This window comes from Phaenicophaeus curvirostris, chromosome 2 (assembly GCF_032191515.1).
Source record: "Phaenicophaeus curvirostris isolate KB17595 chromosome 2, BPBGC_Pcur_1.0, whole genome shotgun sequence".
Taxonomy (NCBI): domain Eukaryota; kingdom Metazoa; phylum Chordata; class Aves; order Cuculiformes; family Cuculidae; genus Phaenicophaeus; species Phaenicophaeus curvirostris.
The window spans coordinates 115,007,309-115,021,424 of record NC_091393.1 but is presented as its reverse complement, the minus strand read 5'-3'; the positions used below and the strand labels follow the sequence as shown (position 1 = coordinate 115,021,424).

Below are 14,116 nucleotides of genomic sequence, written 5' to 3'. Positions count from 1 at the left end.
CAACACAACCTTTGATGACTGCGGAGAAAAAAACTCTCAGAGTTCTGAGGCAATAGGCCAGTTACTGGAATTGCCCATTGCTGACATATTTTTTTGATAAGGGTGTGATGTGGTGTTGCATTTAACAGCAAGATTCCTGCTCAGTGAGAAGAAGACGTTTTAATCAACTGACATCATTTTAAGAAAGACTTCATAAAGCTACTTCATATGTAAATGTGATTTTGATTAAAAGCCTGAAGAAAATTAAAATGTTTGATTTAGATTTACATTTTAATAAAAAACAGAAGGAAATGTCTTCACACTTGTTACATGACCAATGTGTTGTTTATGTACTTAAACTCTGAACACACTGAAGAGTATTATTCTGGCAGTGTAACCACTGGATTAATGCTACATCATACGATATCTATGCAGAATGTGGTTTTCCAAGCACACAGAACCTTTTTTTTTTGGTGATCATGTGTTTTCATTCTATTCAAACTTAAATTATTCTTGTAAATACTGTTGATTTATTAGACATAAATCTCATAGATCTGTCCCAGATAAGATGGAACCTGTGCTGGGACAGCTTGGCAGCACCGTGTGCCAGTCTGAAACCTCCTCCTAGGCTCATGTTTGGGCTGAACACGCAGCATCTTGAATCCTGTCTCTACTGGAGATGCAAAAGAGAAGACTTGCAATTCAGCAGCTGTGTAAGGTAGATGTCATTCTTCTTTTCTTAATATACCCCTATTTAAGGTACCAAGGTGCTATAAAATGCCAGGGGTGTTTATGAGACAAAAGACTTTACAGCAAGAAAGTAGAGAGGAACAGTTCTCTATCCTATGTCTGCAGCAACTGCAGTAAAGTGAAAAAACTGGAGAAAGTTAAGCAATTTTAGGTGAATGGTACTGTCACAGTACAGCAGAGTTCTGAATGTGCTTTAAAAGTATCTTAAATTAATCTTTAAGTCAAATAACTATCTTGTTAAAAATAAGGCAACACAATTGAAGTTCACACCAAGGTTACCATGAGCTAATATTACTATATTTAAATACTCTGGGATGATTACAAATGGTTTTTACCTTCTCATGATACAGCACTTGCAAATGCTGTTTATAAAAAGAAGTTGGCTCCTGTTTACCCTGTGTCACCCAGTGAAATCACTGGGCAATGTTTAAAACTGACATCGAGATTTCAGTTTACACTGCATAGTTATCCAATGAAACTCAGAAACTCATGGCTACAGGATCTCACAGAAGGCTATAGGCTAAGCAGGGTTCCAAAAAAATCATTACAAAGTTTATGTGAACTGTGATTCTCTGAATATCTTCTGTGAATTTTGTGTCAGCTTCATGTTCTACCTGTGTCTTCAGTTGAAAACACCAACTAGGAAAGTAGCAGCAAAGCTATGAAGTCCTGAGAAGGGGGAAATGGGAAAGGAGTGAGGGAAAAGCAGCTGCTAGGGTCATGGGAGAGCACTGGGAGGGGCACAAAAAGGCAGTGGGCTGGCTGGGGCAGAAGGGGAGGCAGGGAGAGGAATGGTAACCTTGGGAAAAGAGTGGGAACCACTGTCCTAATTTCTGAAAATTATGGAGTTCTTTTTACGTCTGTTTATTATTATATTTCTGGATTTCTTGATCAGAAGTATTTGTTGGTGGTCACCCCTGGGCACAGGGTATCAGACTATCACATGCACAGGAACAGCAGAATGGTCCTGAAGTTGGATGGTGCAGAATATGACAAAGACTTCACAAATACAGTATGTTGGGAAAGATGCATATCCACTTCTTGAATGATTTTGTAAATAAACATTATGCAATGTATCGCAATGATTTAAGCTGCATTTATGACAGATTGCCATACTTACTCACAGCTTAAAAGCAAATTTAGCAAAAGAAATGGCTGGGACAGTGGAAAATTACTCCAACGAACAGTCATTCCTATCTTTTAGGCTTAGTGAATAGATCTTTCAGCAGAAGCAGGAATGCCGTTGAAATTCATTAGGTGTGGCATTTCCCTGTTTAGCTGAAATGAGAAGAATGGTATTGAATTTCCCTCCTCAAAATTGTTCCAGAAAGAAAATGTGATCTGTCAGATAGCTAATAAATGGGTTTCTGTGCTCATAGTCTTAACATTTGGAGTTCAACAGAAACAAGTAACCTGAACATCTTGGTAACCTAAGTGCTGTGCTGTTTTCTCTTGGAAGTGACTCAAGAGTGACTCGGCTATTCAGGCCACCTCAGGTTCTGAGTTTCTAACGTGAGAAATTCAAGAATCTAAGCAAGCATAATTTTTTTCCTGATAATTAAATATCTTTCAGATGTCCTCCAAATCAATGTCCTGTGATCCTAAGCCACCCATCCAGTGGGAAATCCATCAGGGACTGGCACTGGTGGGCCATAGTGGCAGAGTTTCAGGGACAGGAGTAGGTCAGAGATGGCAGCACAACGCTACCAGTCAGGGATGCTGAGGGCAGCCCAGAGGACTCCCATCGGCCCCGCGAGTAACCGGAGCAAGCCAAGAGTGTTTTGCCTGCACCTGATGCCTGTCCTGTGATGCAAACTGACATTTCCTTTGCCGTGTCAGACATTTGCAGCAGTTTGGCAGCTGTGTTAGTTTTGATTGATGCACAGGAATAACACCTTGTTCCCAATACTCCCTAAGCTTAAAAGCCACTCCATGCAGCTATGACCTTCCCTCTCAGCTGGGATATCACAGCTTTTCTAGAGACTCCAGAACAAAATGTTTTGGGAAACTGTTCAGACTTTAAAAAGACCTGCATGTTTTATATATATATTTATATTTCTATATAAAGCGCCTATCACCAGGCATGATAGGACAGTTCAACCTGCGAGTACCTCAGCACCCTCGTTTCCAACCAATTTAAAAGAAATTAAGCCACAAGACTTTGCTGCCAGCCAGCCCGGCTGGTGTTTATTACTGCTACTCCATCAGGGTTGGAGGGAGACCTACAGTGAATGGCAACAGCTTGCACTATGACTTCTCCAACTGTGCTGCAGAACCGTGCAGGTGTTGCAGAAAGGCAGTGGGACATGAAGACTCAGACCTATTACCAGTCAAAATGCCTCAGCAGCAGCGATGTTTGGGATGGTTTGGGATAAGGATGACAGAGGCAAGTACAGATTATGCTGGTGATGTTGAAAACAACACACTGTCAAACCACAGCCTGTGTGACTGCGGTACCCTAATCCTCAAGCTGCTAATGCCCAGTGGGCAGCTGGCTTCCAGAGAGGACTGTCACTTTTTAGTCCTCTCTGTCATTACATGCTGCCCAGCTTCATGACACAGTGATGAGAGACCACTCGCTGGCAACAGGCTGTTTCTATACTCAATGATCTATTTCCAAAGTTTTCTTTTTCCATCACCTAATTATTTTCATACTTACTGAATATGTATATAGCTTAAAGTTAAATATCAAGCACAGCTGGGCATATTTGTTCATTTGACAATCATTATCAGCTTGTAACTAAGGCTAAGACTCTCCTGTGGTGTGTATGCCATAAATAGCCCATTTTGTTATATATCTCATTAGGAAGATTTAGAAGCCTATGCCCAATGTCATAGATGCATCAGAAGGGTTCAGGGGGCTTGGTAGCAATTTTATTTCACCAGTTACTGCAGCTTATTTCCTTGTAAGCAGAGGAAAAATAAATATTAAAATTCAAGTTAAAGGTTGTGAATTTGAAAGCACATCCTAGCTGCGAATTAGGGGTCAGTTCAAGTACAAAGTCTCCTCTAGGAATGTTCTCAGACACAAAGCTGTCATTCTGTCAGCTCCCAGAAGTGATTTCAAGATGCTGGACCTGGCAGTTCTCTCTTGCAGAACCAGAAGTCTCACAGGTATCAGAGCTGGTTTATTTGCAGTTACAACAGGTGAGATCTGTAATTAATTGGATTCTACACTCTGGTACCAAACAGAAAAAGAAGACCAAAAGGGTCAAATAGAAAACAACCCTCTTTCAAACGTGATTGCGCAGAAGAACAGAAAAGCTGTCTTGGCTTCACATGCATACAGTTATGTTTGTGGAGTTGTGCAGCTGTGCAGAAAGGCAGAATTAGATTTTGACATTAAGAACCTGTCATTAAAAAGAACTAAAACCATTAAAAGTCATGCAAAATATGATTAATGATGGTAATAAAATTTTGGTAGTGAAACTTCCTTCTATTCTGTCACAGAATTTATAACTCAGCAAACTGCCTGACCATAAAATCTTACATGAAAGTAAGGATGTTGACTGTTTGAAAGTGAATTTGTGTTTGTCAGGCTCTAATTTTTCACTGAACCTTGTGACTTAGTCAGGATACTTTAGGAGTCTCTTGTAAGGAAAGTGTGTTCTGGTTTACTGAGCTCAGGTTTCTTACTCTGTGCTTCCAAGAACTTCAGCAGGTAAAATTAGCAAGCAAACAAGATCACTGGGAAATTATATTCCCTGGAGCTTTATTGTCAGCAGCTGAAACCTGAAGGCAGCATTTTTGTATACGTCCGAACCCAAGAGTGGTTTTAGTAGCATATAATAAGAATGAGGGAAAACAATCGGCCCAGGATGTCATCTGAGGAGGAAGACCAACCAGAGACCCCCACTGGCTCCCCTTGGTCTTGGGTAAGAGCTTATGTCCTAAATAAATATTCATAAATATAATTTTAAAGTTCTAGAAAAAAAGTAACAAGATGTGCTGTGTGAACCTAGATAGAACCTAGTATCATCATCTTTCTTAATCTCCTGTAGAAGTTTGTATTTCATTAATGGCCCCTTTGCCTCTTCTAGTTCTACCTGTGGACATTTAAAAAAAAAAATGGAATGGGAAAAATCTTCTTTTGCTTCTGTGGTGTATGTCCGATGTTACAAAAAACCTGTCTGATTCTGTACTGTTTGCTTTGTTCTTATTGGCTATGTAAAGCAGCACTATTGAAAGGTATCTTTTAGATATAACAGAGGGAAAATGATGTGAGCAACAGTGTAAATGGTTGCTCTGAAGGTCTGGCTTAAGAAAAGAGCCAGTGAGAGCCCTGTTAAAAATACAGAAAAGTCTTGCCATCTTTTTTTAGCAAGACTGAAGTTGCCCTAATGAAAGACAATTTGCACTGATGGTCCATTATCAGTTGTTGCATGGTCCTGTATCTTAAGATCTGGGCTTGATGCCTAATACTGGTAGAGGAAACATAGGTCAGTACAGTTTTCTGATGGAAAGAGAGGATACATTCATTCTGAAAGGGCTTTGAGTGGACATAGAAACAGCTCTACTTAATGGACTGGAAATTGTCTGAGTTTCAGAAAAGGAGGAGGGGGTAAAACCAAGGGCATCAATTAATTTAAAAAAACCTACTAAAATTATTAAAAAATTATTATATGTCTTGAAATTAGCATTTATGGTTTCATTTTGTAACTGTAACTTTTCATATCTTTTTATAGTCATACACATCTATGATTTTTCTGGAAATGTCGATGTTTGGAATAGTTTCTATGTGTTTATGGTCAAGCATGACAATGTGTGTAAGCATAGATTTGATATTTCCTGCAGGTACCCAAGGAGTTATCAGAGATAATTGCTTTCTGAGGGTAAAAGGCATAGAATAAATTAGTTTAGCTGATGATAGGAATATGGATTTGAAATAGTCTCATCCTTGGAGGAGCGTGCAGGGAGGATGAAAAGGAGTACCACTTGATCTCACAGATCACAGGTAAGGACACAGGTTTCTTGGTGAGCAACAGTATTTGCATGTTGTTCAATGTCTGTTCTTGATGGGTAGGAAGATAATATATAGATGTTGAATTCTTTATTAATCCTAAGTGGAAACTGTCTGTTTCCACTGAAAATCACCTACAGACTGAGCAGAATGGAGGCTGGGTATGAAGAGAGAGGTACTGAAGAGTTAGCAGATGCTTGGAGTTCTAAGGAACATCTAAACAGCATTCAGTGTAAACCAACCTCTGAGTATAAACACAGAAGACAGGGATTTGTTATTTTTTTTTTCTTAACTTCAGAAGCTTTGGACTTCTGGCCACCAGTTTTATTAAAAATTAAGATGTTCTACACAACGTTTGGACTATTGTATTTCTATTCTTAGCTTAAGTTTCCTTATGGGAATTTCCTTCAGATATAAATCTTTTAAACTGCCAAGGGAAATCATGGATCCCTCTGCTCCATGGAAGAACTGGTTCTGTAACAAATGTGTAAGTTTCATTGCAAGTGAAATAAACAGTGTTATAACATATATATAACATATTGGATTTCTGATAGAAATAGATGTGCTAAAGATCATTTGAAACTGTTTCTTTTGGCCTTTAGGAGTTGCTGACTCTGGGCTTCTGCTAAGGACTTCAGAAAAGAAGGACCATTTGCCTCCATAGATTTACTGAAGTGCTTCTTCATGTCAGTATTTTGTAGAGTACAGAGAAAATTATGGAGAGTATGACAGAATGCATATGTTTGAGAAAATTAAAAGCTCATAATAGACAGTTCTTTGATAAAAAGATTCCCTAGGCATGCAGAGAGAAACATGTGACCCCCTAGGCTTTGAAATGTAGCATGTGATTGAAAATTACATGCTTCCAGAAGTAAAAATTCGGGTTTTTTTAGCATCTAGACCTCAAAACACTTCCTCTGACTCACCATGAAGTTGCAAGAGGACCACACAGATATTTTCTTTCCCTAAGGAAGTGAGTGAGATTGTACAATTCTGTCCTTTTCAGAGGAGGAATGAAGAAAAAATAACAAATAAATTATGCCCCATTGAAAGAAGCTGTTCTAAGATGGTGGAGGTGGTGCTCAAATTTAAACACAAGTGCCCTTAGACTTTAAACAGAAAGATACTTATGGAGACAGTTTTAAGGTAACTAGACAAATTAAGCAGCAAGAGAAAATTACCTTAAACCCTGCATAATCATTTCAGGTTTTTCCCCCTTTTTTCCAGTCATTGGCAATGTGACGGCATGTGAGGTTTCAGTAGAACATTATGACTAGCCTGTGTTGTTGCAAATTGGAATGTTTGGAAGGGAGAGTTGCCAGAGCAGCGTGACCTGAAGCCCAAGCTGCTGCTGGTCTATTTAGATTATGCTGTCCTTAAGTATTTACCTTTCTAGAGCTCCTGTGAAAGTAAGATAATTACAAATCCTCTGCAAGTGTTTTAGCACATTGCCACAACTTTGTATGGATAATACAAAGGTAGACACATCTGGCTCATTCTGGCACCAGTTTAGCCCACACCTAACTTGAGTAAAGGCTGCTATATATATGCTATTCTCTCATGTTGGGGAGAACTTATTTCACAGTTCTGGATAGCTTTCAAAGGTCAGGCTAAAGCCTCTACAGCCCATCCCTGCCCCCTACAAGCATTGCACTGGCAATATGCCCAGGCTGCACCCTGCAAAGGTGGGAGGAGGTGATGGCTGGGGAGGGGAGAACTTCATGGTGTACGGAAAGAGAGGGAGAAGACAACATGTCTACCCCAGGGGAGTGGTCTGGCTGTGATGGAGAAGTGAAATGCAGCAGCCACTGTGCTGTTGATGTTTCAAAAACGCTGGTTCTTCCCTACTACCCTCTTCCCACTGGTGATAAACCCTTGGTGACAGACTCCACCAACCTGCAAACAGTGACAGAATCTTCAGTTGTCTGACAAGCTGGGCCATGTGTTCCTGATGAGGAGCTCATCCTAACATTTTCTTCACAGAAAGGGTCATTGGGCACTGGAACAAGCTCCCAGGGAGGTGGTTGATTCACCTTCCCTGGAGGTGTTTAAGGCACGGGTGGACGAGGTGCTAAGGGACATGGTTTAGTGTTTGATAGGAATGGTTGGACTCGATGACCCGGTGGGTCTCTTCCAACCTGGTTATTCTATGATTCTATGATTCTAACCTCACTACTAGGATTGGGCTGACAGTAGCAACCACATTTGAGCATATTCACCAAATAAGATGGGCTGGGGCAGCTAGAGAGGGTAAGGACCATTCTTGCACTCACCTGTCCCTCCCTGAAAAAATGCTCACTCCTATTTCCCTTGTTCAGATACTGCTGTGTTGTGGGGTGGCCCCGTGCTGCCCTGTTTCATCTGCTCTGCCAGGACAACCCAGCAAGGCAGTGGACCCAGCACATCATGTGGAGCCACTCCATCGTGAGCCCACACAACATCAAAAAGCCAAGCCAGGCCATAAATAACAACTGCAGCAAAGCTGTGGTCGCAGGGCTGTATGCTTGGCATGCAAACCCGATTTCCCATTGTGGAACTGGGACAGGCACATGTGGGGCATGCGGTGGCAGCTGGACTTGTGTCACGTGCTGCTGTTGGCAGCTGGGTGCAAGTGTGCAGGGATGAGGCTGGTGACAAGGACATGGAAGAAGGCCCTTTATTCCAGTGATTGCTTGGATTCCAGCTGTCCCATTGCTTCACTGGTTCAGTCAGGGGTTATTTATTTTGTCTTTAAGAATATTCATGAAATCCCTGTGCTCTGGGGCAGGCAGCTGTGAAGGGCTGTGGGGTGTAATGGCAGAAAAAAACCACTCCAACAAAACAACACTGGAGAAAGAATATTATTAAAACATCTCCAAGCTCTCCATATGGTGGTGTTTCTTTTGATTTAACCCCATAAAGATGTTTTTTACCTGATATCTAATAAAAGAGTGGGGGCTATGTAGCTTAGATAACAGATGCTGTTTACACTTAATATGAACTCAGTGTGAAATAACTAGGAGGGACATTGAAAATGTTTACACACCCCCATTACCACCAAATTTTAGAGCAGGACTGGGTCTGTCAAAGTATAGAAGACACAAGGAAATCTGTGCAAATTCCTGAATCAAATACAAAATTCCTATATGGCCCTAGATGAAATTCAGTCTGTATTTTCTGTTTGCACTTATTGTAGGTAGCTCTGCTCTGTGATCCTGGCTCAAGACCTTCATATTCAGAGGAATTTCTACAGCAAGGGCTAAGCATCTCTGAAAATCCCTGCTGAACCACTTGTACTGGGTACCCAAAGAAAATGGGCATACTTGAAAACTGATACTTTCATTTCCCTTTTCTCCCCAGCCTTTTCAGGTTAATCTAACTTGAATCTTATATTATATTTTGAGATCCTCTGGGAGAAGCCTTCTAGAAATACAAAGCCTTGATGCAATTAAGCTGCCATCTGCTGCCAGTGCTACAGCTGCATATGATGCTGCTATGTGAGAGGGATTTGTTGGCTTCTCAAGGGCAAATTTCTACCAGTTTTTGCCCAGTCCCAGGCCAAAGCACTGGGTCATTGATGAAAAACTGTCATTTCTCCAGGGCTGCAAGCAGTCCTGGATTTACCACTTTCCAGTGGGGTAACAATTTCATTAGCAGCATTTTCTTTGGAAAGCTAAAAACATCTGTGTTTCTCACACTGTGAGATTTTACTGCAAGAAAAATATAAAATGCGTAAAATGGAAAGAGCAGAAGCTGCTTTCACCCCACCAATGTTGTGCTGGCTCAGACCAACTGGAGATCAGAGCCCATTTACCCTGTGGCTGCTGTAACCTCGAGTCATCTGCACTTTACAGCAAGGATGCCTACAGCTACTCTGACAGCAGGACTATTCCCAGCTCTAGGGCTGCCCCATCCCAGTGAACGATATCTCACAGAGGGCCTGTTTCCCCCCTTTGCTTTCTGACCTGTCGCTGATCTGTGTCACTTCAGGCACGAGGGTTCAAGTACTGCCCTATGCATTGCATGGGTTCTTGTTCTGTTTTATTTTGTTGGGTCTTTTTACAGTAATATGCTGAGCAGACCTCAGGAGCTCAGCAGCTTCAGCCCCATGGAGCAGGTGCCACCTGGTTGTTGCCCTTTGCTCCCATTTCAGAGGGATAACTCTTCAGTGACCAGAGGATGGACTTTTTGCAAGGGGAAATATGTCTCATTGGTATTCACTGCAGATCTGCTTTCCTTCAGCCTCAAGCACGTGTTCTGTCTTCCCACCTACTGAAAAACAACAGTAAATTGAACCCAGACTCTTCCCTGTGGTTCACTGCAGAGCTCCCAGAGTTCCTCTCTGGAGTGTTGTCTAGAGACTGAGTCCTTTTGCGTTTTATTTAGAGCAGATTGCTGGAGGTCAGCAATCCTTCTGTATCTGGAGATCATGTCTCAGAGAGCCTGTTCTGTCTTAATATAGATTTGAAAGTTCAGCTTGGTCCATGGGGAGCAAAGGCTGTGAGGGCAATCAGTGGTAGGTAAATAGGATGAAGGCTGTCAGCTGCTTTGCACTCCTCCCCCCTCAGTTCCTGTTGCCTACACGGCCTTTGCATGATAACCTTTCTTTGCATGATGAGTAACGCTTTAATAACACTGATTTGTCTTGTGCTGCTCTAATTGCAATTGGTACATTCTAACTCTCCTGCCCCTGGCAGTGGTCTGTGACACTTGAACTTCACTTGAAAGTCGCACAATGTCAAATCCATGACCTAAGATCTGGTCAGACCAGGGGTGAGCTTCAGAGCTCTGTCTGAATAGCAAAGCAAAACCTAGACATTGAGATCTGGGCTGCATGTACAAAATATGAAAACATTCCTAAAAGTGAGGCATGTAAGAAAATCCAGTCCAAACAGGTAGAAAGCACAAACATATCTCTAAGAACCAGGGCTGCCTTAAAATCTGAGATTTTTGAAAGCAGTTTCCTACTACCCACTTTTAGACATTTACATTTAAAAAAATATCAAGCTTTTACCAGTCAAGGTGAAGATTAAATTTTTTTTTTCCATTTAAAGTCCCCTGTCTCTGGGAGATAAGAAAAAGCTTCCGGATAAGCAGCAGGAGCGTAGCACTTACACTGCGGGCTCCCAGGGAGCTTTTATTCCAAATCAATGAGCAGATAAGGGCTGGGCTGTCATCAGCTGAGCATTTCCCACCACCATCACTTAAAGATCTGTGAGGCCCAGGGTGTCATAACGAGGTGCACACAAAAAAAGGCACTCCAGACTGTGCATCGTCTGGTTTTGATGGGCACAAACTGGGGAGATCATGGCAAAATGGTTCAGGAAATGCAGAGCTGTCTTCTACTGTGCTCAAAATTGTATGGAGAGGTGTTGTTGCTGTTTAAGGAAACAGGAGCAAATGGTCTTGTGGATATTGTTGCTTTCACAGAGCTAGAAATAAGGAGGAAATTGCAAACAGAGCTGCGTATGTTCAAGGCTAGAGACAGGCATGGAAGTGAGCCTGGGAGCAGAAAGTGAAGCTGTGCTTGCCCATGGAGTAAAGCAGCAGTGAGAAGGACATGTTTTACAACAAAACATCATGTATGTCCATCCTGACAGAGCACGCTGCCTTACAATTATCTGCCATGCGCACGGTTTAAATGCACTGAGTATTAGAACCGAGACACCTCCCATTTGGACTGCAGGTCATGAGATGAGAAAGGGAAGTGACCCTGAGATAATCCTCAGAATCATTTTTCTTTCTCTTGGTACCACTAGCCACCCTCACAGGAAAACTGGTCACTATTTTTATGAGAAATTACCAGTATAATGTCACCTATGTGAGCACAGAAGGAAAAAAATGTTCCTGAAACCATTTCTCACTTAACCTATGGTCTGTATTGTTCCAGCTGAAGCTGGTATCTTCTGTTGTACCTTCATTGCCAACCTTGAGCTCCTTGTACACCTGTGCCACTGCACATCATGGCTGTATTGGGATGATTTTCCTGACAGCAAAAGAGACTCTCTGGTCAACCTTGCGGAGCCTCCTTGCGCTGTGCCTTGGAGGGGACTGATGCTCCTCTTGGGGCAGGATTTTTGTGTGCTTGTGTGTGAGTTTTGTTTAGGTTTCAACAACTGAAGTGAAAAATGAATTAAGTAAAAAGTGTTAAAAATATATATTTTTAATAAGGCCTTTGGGGAGATGAGGTTTCAGCGTCTTTGAAAACCCCGTGGCAATGCCATGGCACTCAGGGGCAGGAGTCAAAAGCCTGTTCATATCTCAGTAGCACCACTTAGAAGTTATAGCTCTTTAAATCCAGTGAGTGGCAAGCTGTGATTTTTATCTTTACAGTCTCCCAGGAAATTCATCATCAAAACCACAGACCACAGCACAAGAGAGCAATCATTTACTTGAACACAGCAGGCCCTATATTACAGGCACTGTTACCAGGCAATAGAGACCTACTCATTCACAATAAATTCTCCATCTTTCCTTCTGAAAGACCAAGAAGAAAATACTTGATGGTGTGATTTATGTGGTTTCTATATGCTCTTGTCCTTTCTTCCCTTTTTCCCCTCTGTCTTCTGAATTTCACAAAAGCCTTGGTCTGATCTTGGAGTAAGGCTGGTTTTGTGGCATCTCTGCTGAAATGCGCTGCTATAATAGATGAGCAAATTGTCCTTTGCCCGACAGAGAATACAAGGGATGAAGGCATTGCATAAGTGTTCCTAAGCAAGAGAGGCCAGAAAGAAGCTCCCCTTCATGGTACCTTCATGAGAGCCTGAGCAAACAAGAAAAACTGCAAGAAGAAAGAGGCTGAACACAGAGGCTGGTCTAACACCTCCTTTTTTTTTGTTTATTCAGACACATGCTGCCTCTGAAATCAATTGTATCAATCATTTAAGGATGACCTCCTCAGAGGAGTAAAATTTTGCAGGGTTAATATGGACATTAACGCAGCACACGGTATTACTTTTTTTCCCTTCCTTCTTTACTTCTTCAGTGTCAAAAGCCTGGAACTTGGACCCTTTGATCTACATGGTAGATATCTGATCCATGGATCAGATGAATGGTTTTAATAGTTTCTTCTTTTAAATACAGAGCCAGTAACACATCTGCAATAAAATTTTGTTCTTCTTCATTCTAACCAAATCCTACAGATTTTTCTATTTATCAATTTATTAATGTTATTTTCTTTCAGGCCAAAATACTCACACTGAGGAGGCTGAGGGGAGACCTCATTGCTCTCTACAACTACCTGAAAGGAGGTTGTGGAGAGGAGGGAGCTGGGCTCTTCTCCCAAGTGACAGGGGACAGGACAAGAGGGAATGGCCTCAAGCTCCACCAGGGGAGGTTTAGGCTGGACATTAGGGAAAAATTCTTCACGGAAAGGGTCATTGGACACTGGAACAGGCTGCCCAGGGAGGTGGTTGATTCACCTTCCCTGGAGGTGTTTAAGGCACGGGTGGACGAGGTGCTAAAGGGCATGGTTTAGTGTTCGATAGGAATGGTTGGACTCGATGATCTGGTGGGTCTCTTCCAAGCTGGTGATTCTATGATTCTATGGAAAAAAAATTAGTAAGAATAGCTGTCATGAAACTAATTTGCTGTAATTCCCTGAAGCCCTTATGGGCTACAAAATATCCTAAAATGAAACAAATTTTCCAATGGATTTTCACGAACATGGGGCAAACACCAGTTGTGCTCCCTGCTGCTTCTGCAGAAGTTGTGTGGCTGCCAAAAGGCCTCTGAAGTGAAGGATTTCTAAACCAAAAGCGACCTCCAGTGGTCACACGTATCATTTGTGGCCGACGCCTGGCATTCACCTTCCTCTTGCTAGAAATGAGGCAACGCGATAATTAACAGCCTGCAGCAAGCATGGGTAATTACATTAGATGTGTCTTTAAAAACAAGTCAGTTAATCTGAGTGTAAGGACACTTCGTACACCTGCTAATCAGTATGAAATTTTCCCATTTATTTATCTTTACACCACTGTTTTACATCTCAAGGGTTGCTTTTTCAGCATTATGCTGGGGTATAACAAGTCATTCTATTTGCACCCCCCCTGCACGTATTACAGCTTTGATGCTGAACATCCTCCATATAGCAATCTACTACAGGACGGATGTGACCTTTTACAAAGCAATTAATATATCATTGAGCATCTCAAGGAGTTCTGCATAGCTTTGCTAATAAAGTAATTATTTTTCCTTTAAAATCTGGAAATCATGATGGATTGCCCTGTCTTTTCCTAAGTATTTTAGGATCCTATGGACTCATTTCTTGGATGCCTGAAGGCAGAGAAACATGAGGCAGAGGTATAAGTTGGGGTTTTGTGTATCTCATCTCAATAAATACCTCTGAGAAATCTCTATACATCAGAGATCTCCTTTCACCATAAATGTCTGAGAACCTTAGAGGTTTTGAGAGTCAAAGACATCTGTGGGGGTGGGGGTAGAGGGTTG

General features: G+C 41.7%; 2 protein-coding genes across 4 annotated transcripts in view; both read left to right on the top strand.

Annotated features, from left to right (window-relative positions):
* Positions 1 to 14,116, top strand: part of GREB1 (growth regulating estrogen receptor binding 1) — a 273,114-nt gene that overhangs the window by 66,231 nt on the left and 192,767 nt on the right. The gene's annotated exons all lie outside the window — the stretch shown is intronic.
* LPIN1 (lipin 1) overlaps positions 3,806 to 14,116 on the top strand; it is an 84,712-nt gene continuing 74,401 nt past the window's right edge. Inside the window, exon 1 of one of the 3 annotated variants that reach the window (XM_069850483.1) lies at positions 3,806 to 3,876. Coding sequence is in view for 1 of the 3 variants with exons in the window: in XM_069850487.1 (XP_069706588.1) it covers positions 4,548 to 4,604 (57 nt within the window). In the remaining 2 variants the exon portion in view is untranslated. Of the gene's footprint in view, positions 3,877 to 4,535; positions 4,605 to 14,116 lie in introns of those variants that run through there. The other 2 variants (XM_069850484.1, XM_069850487.1) reach the window with 2 other exon arrangements.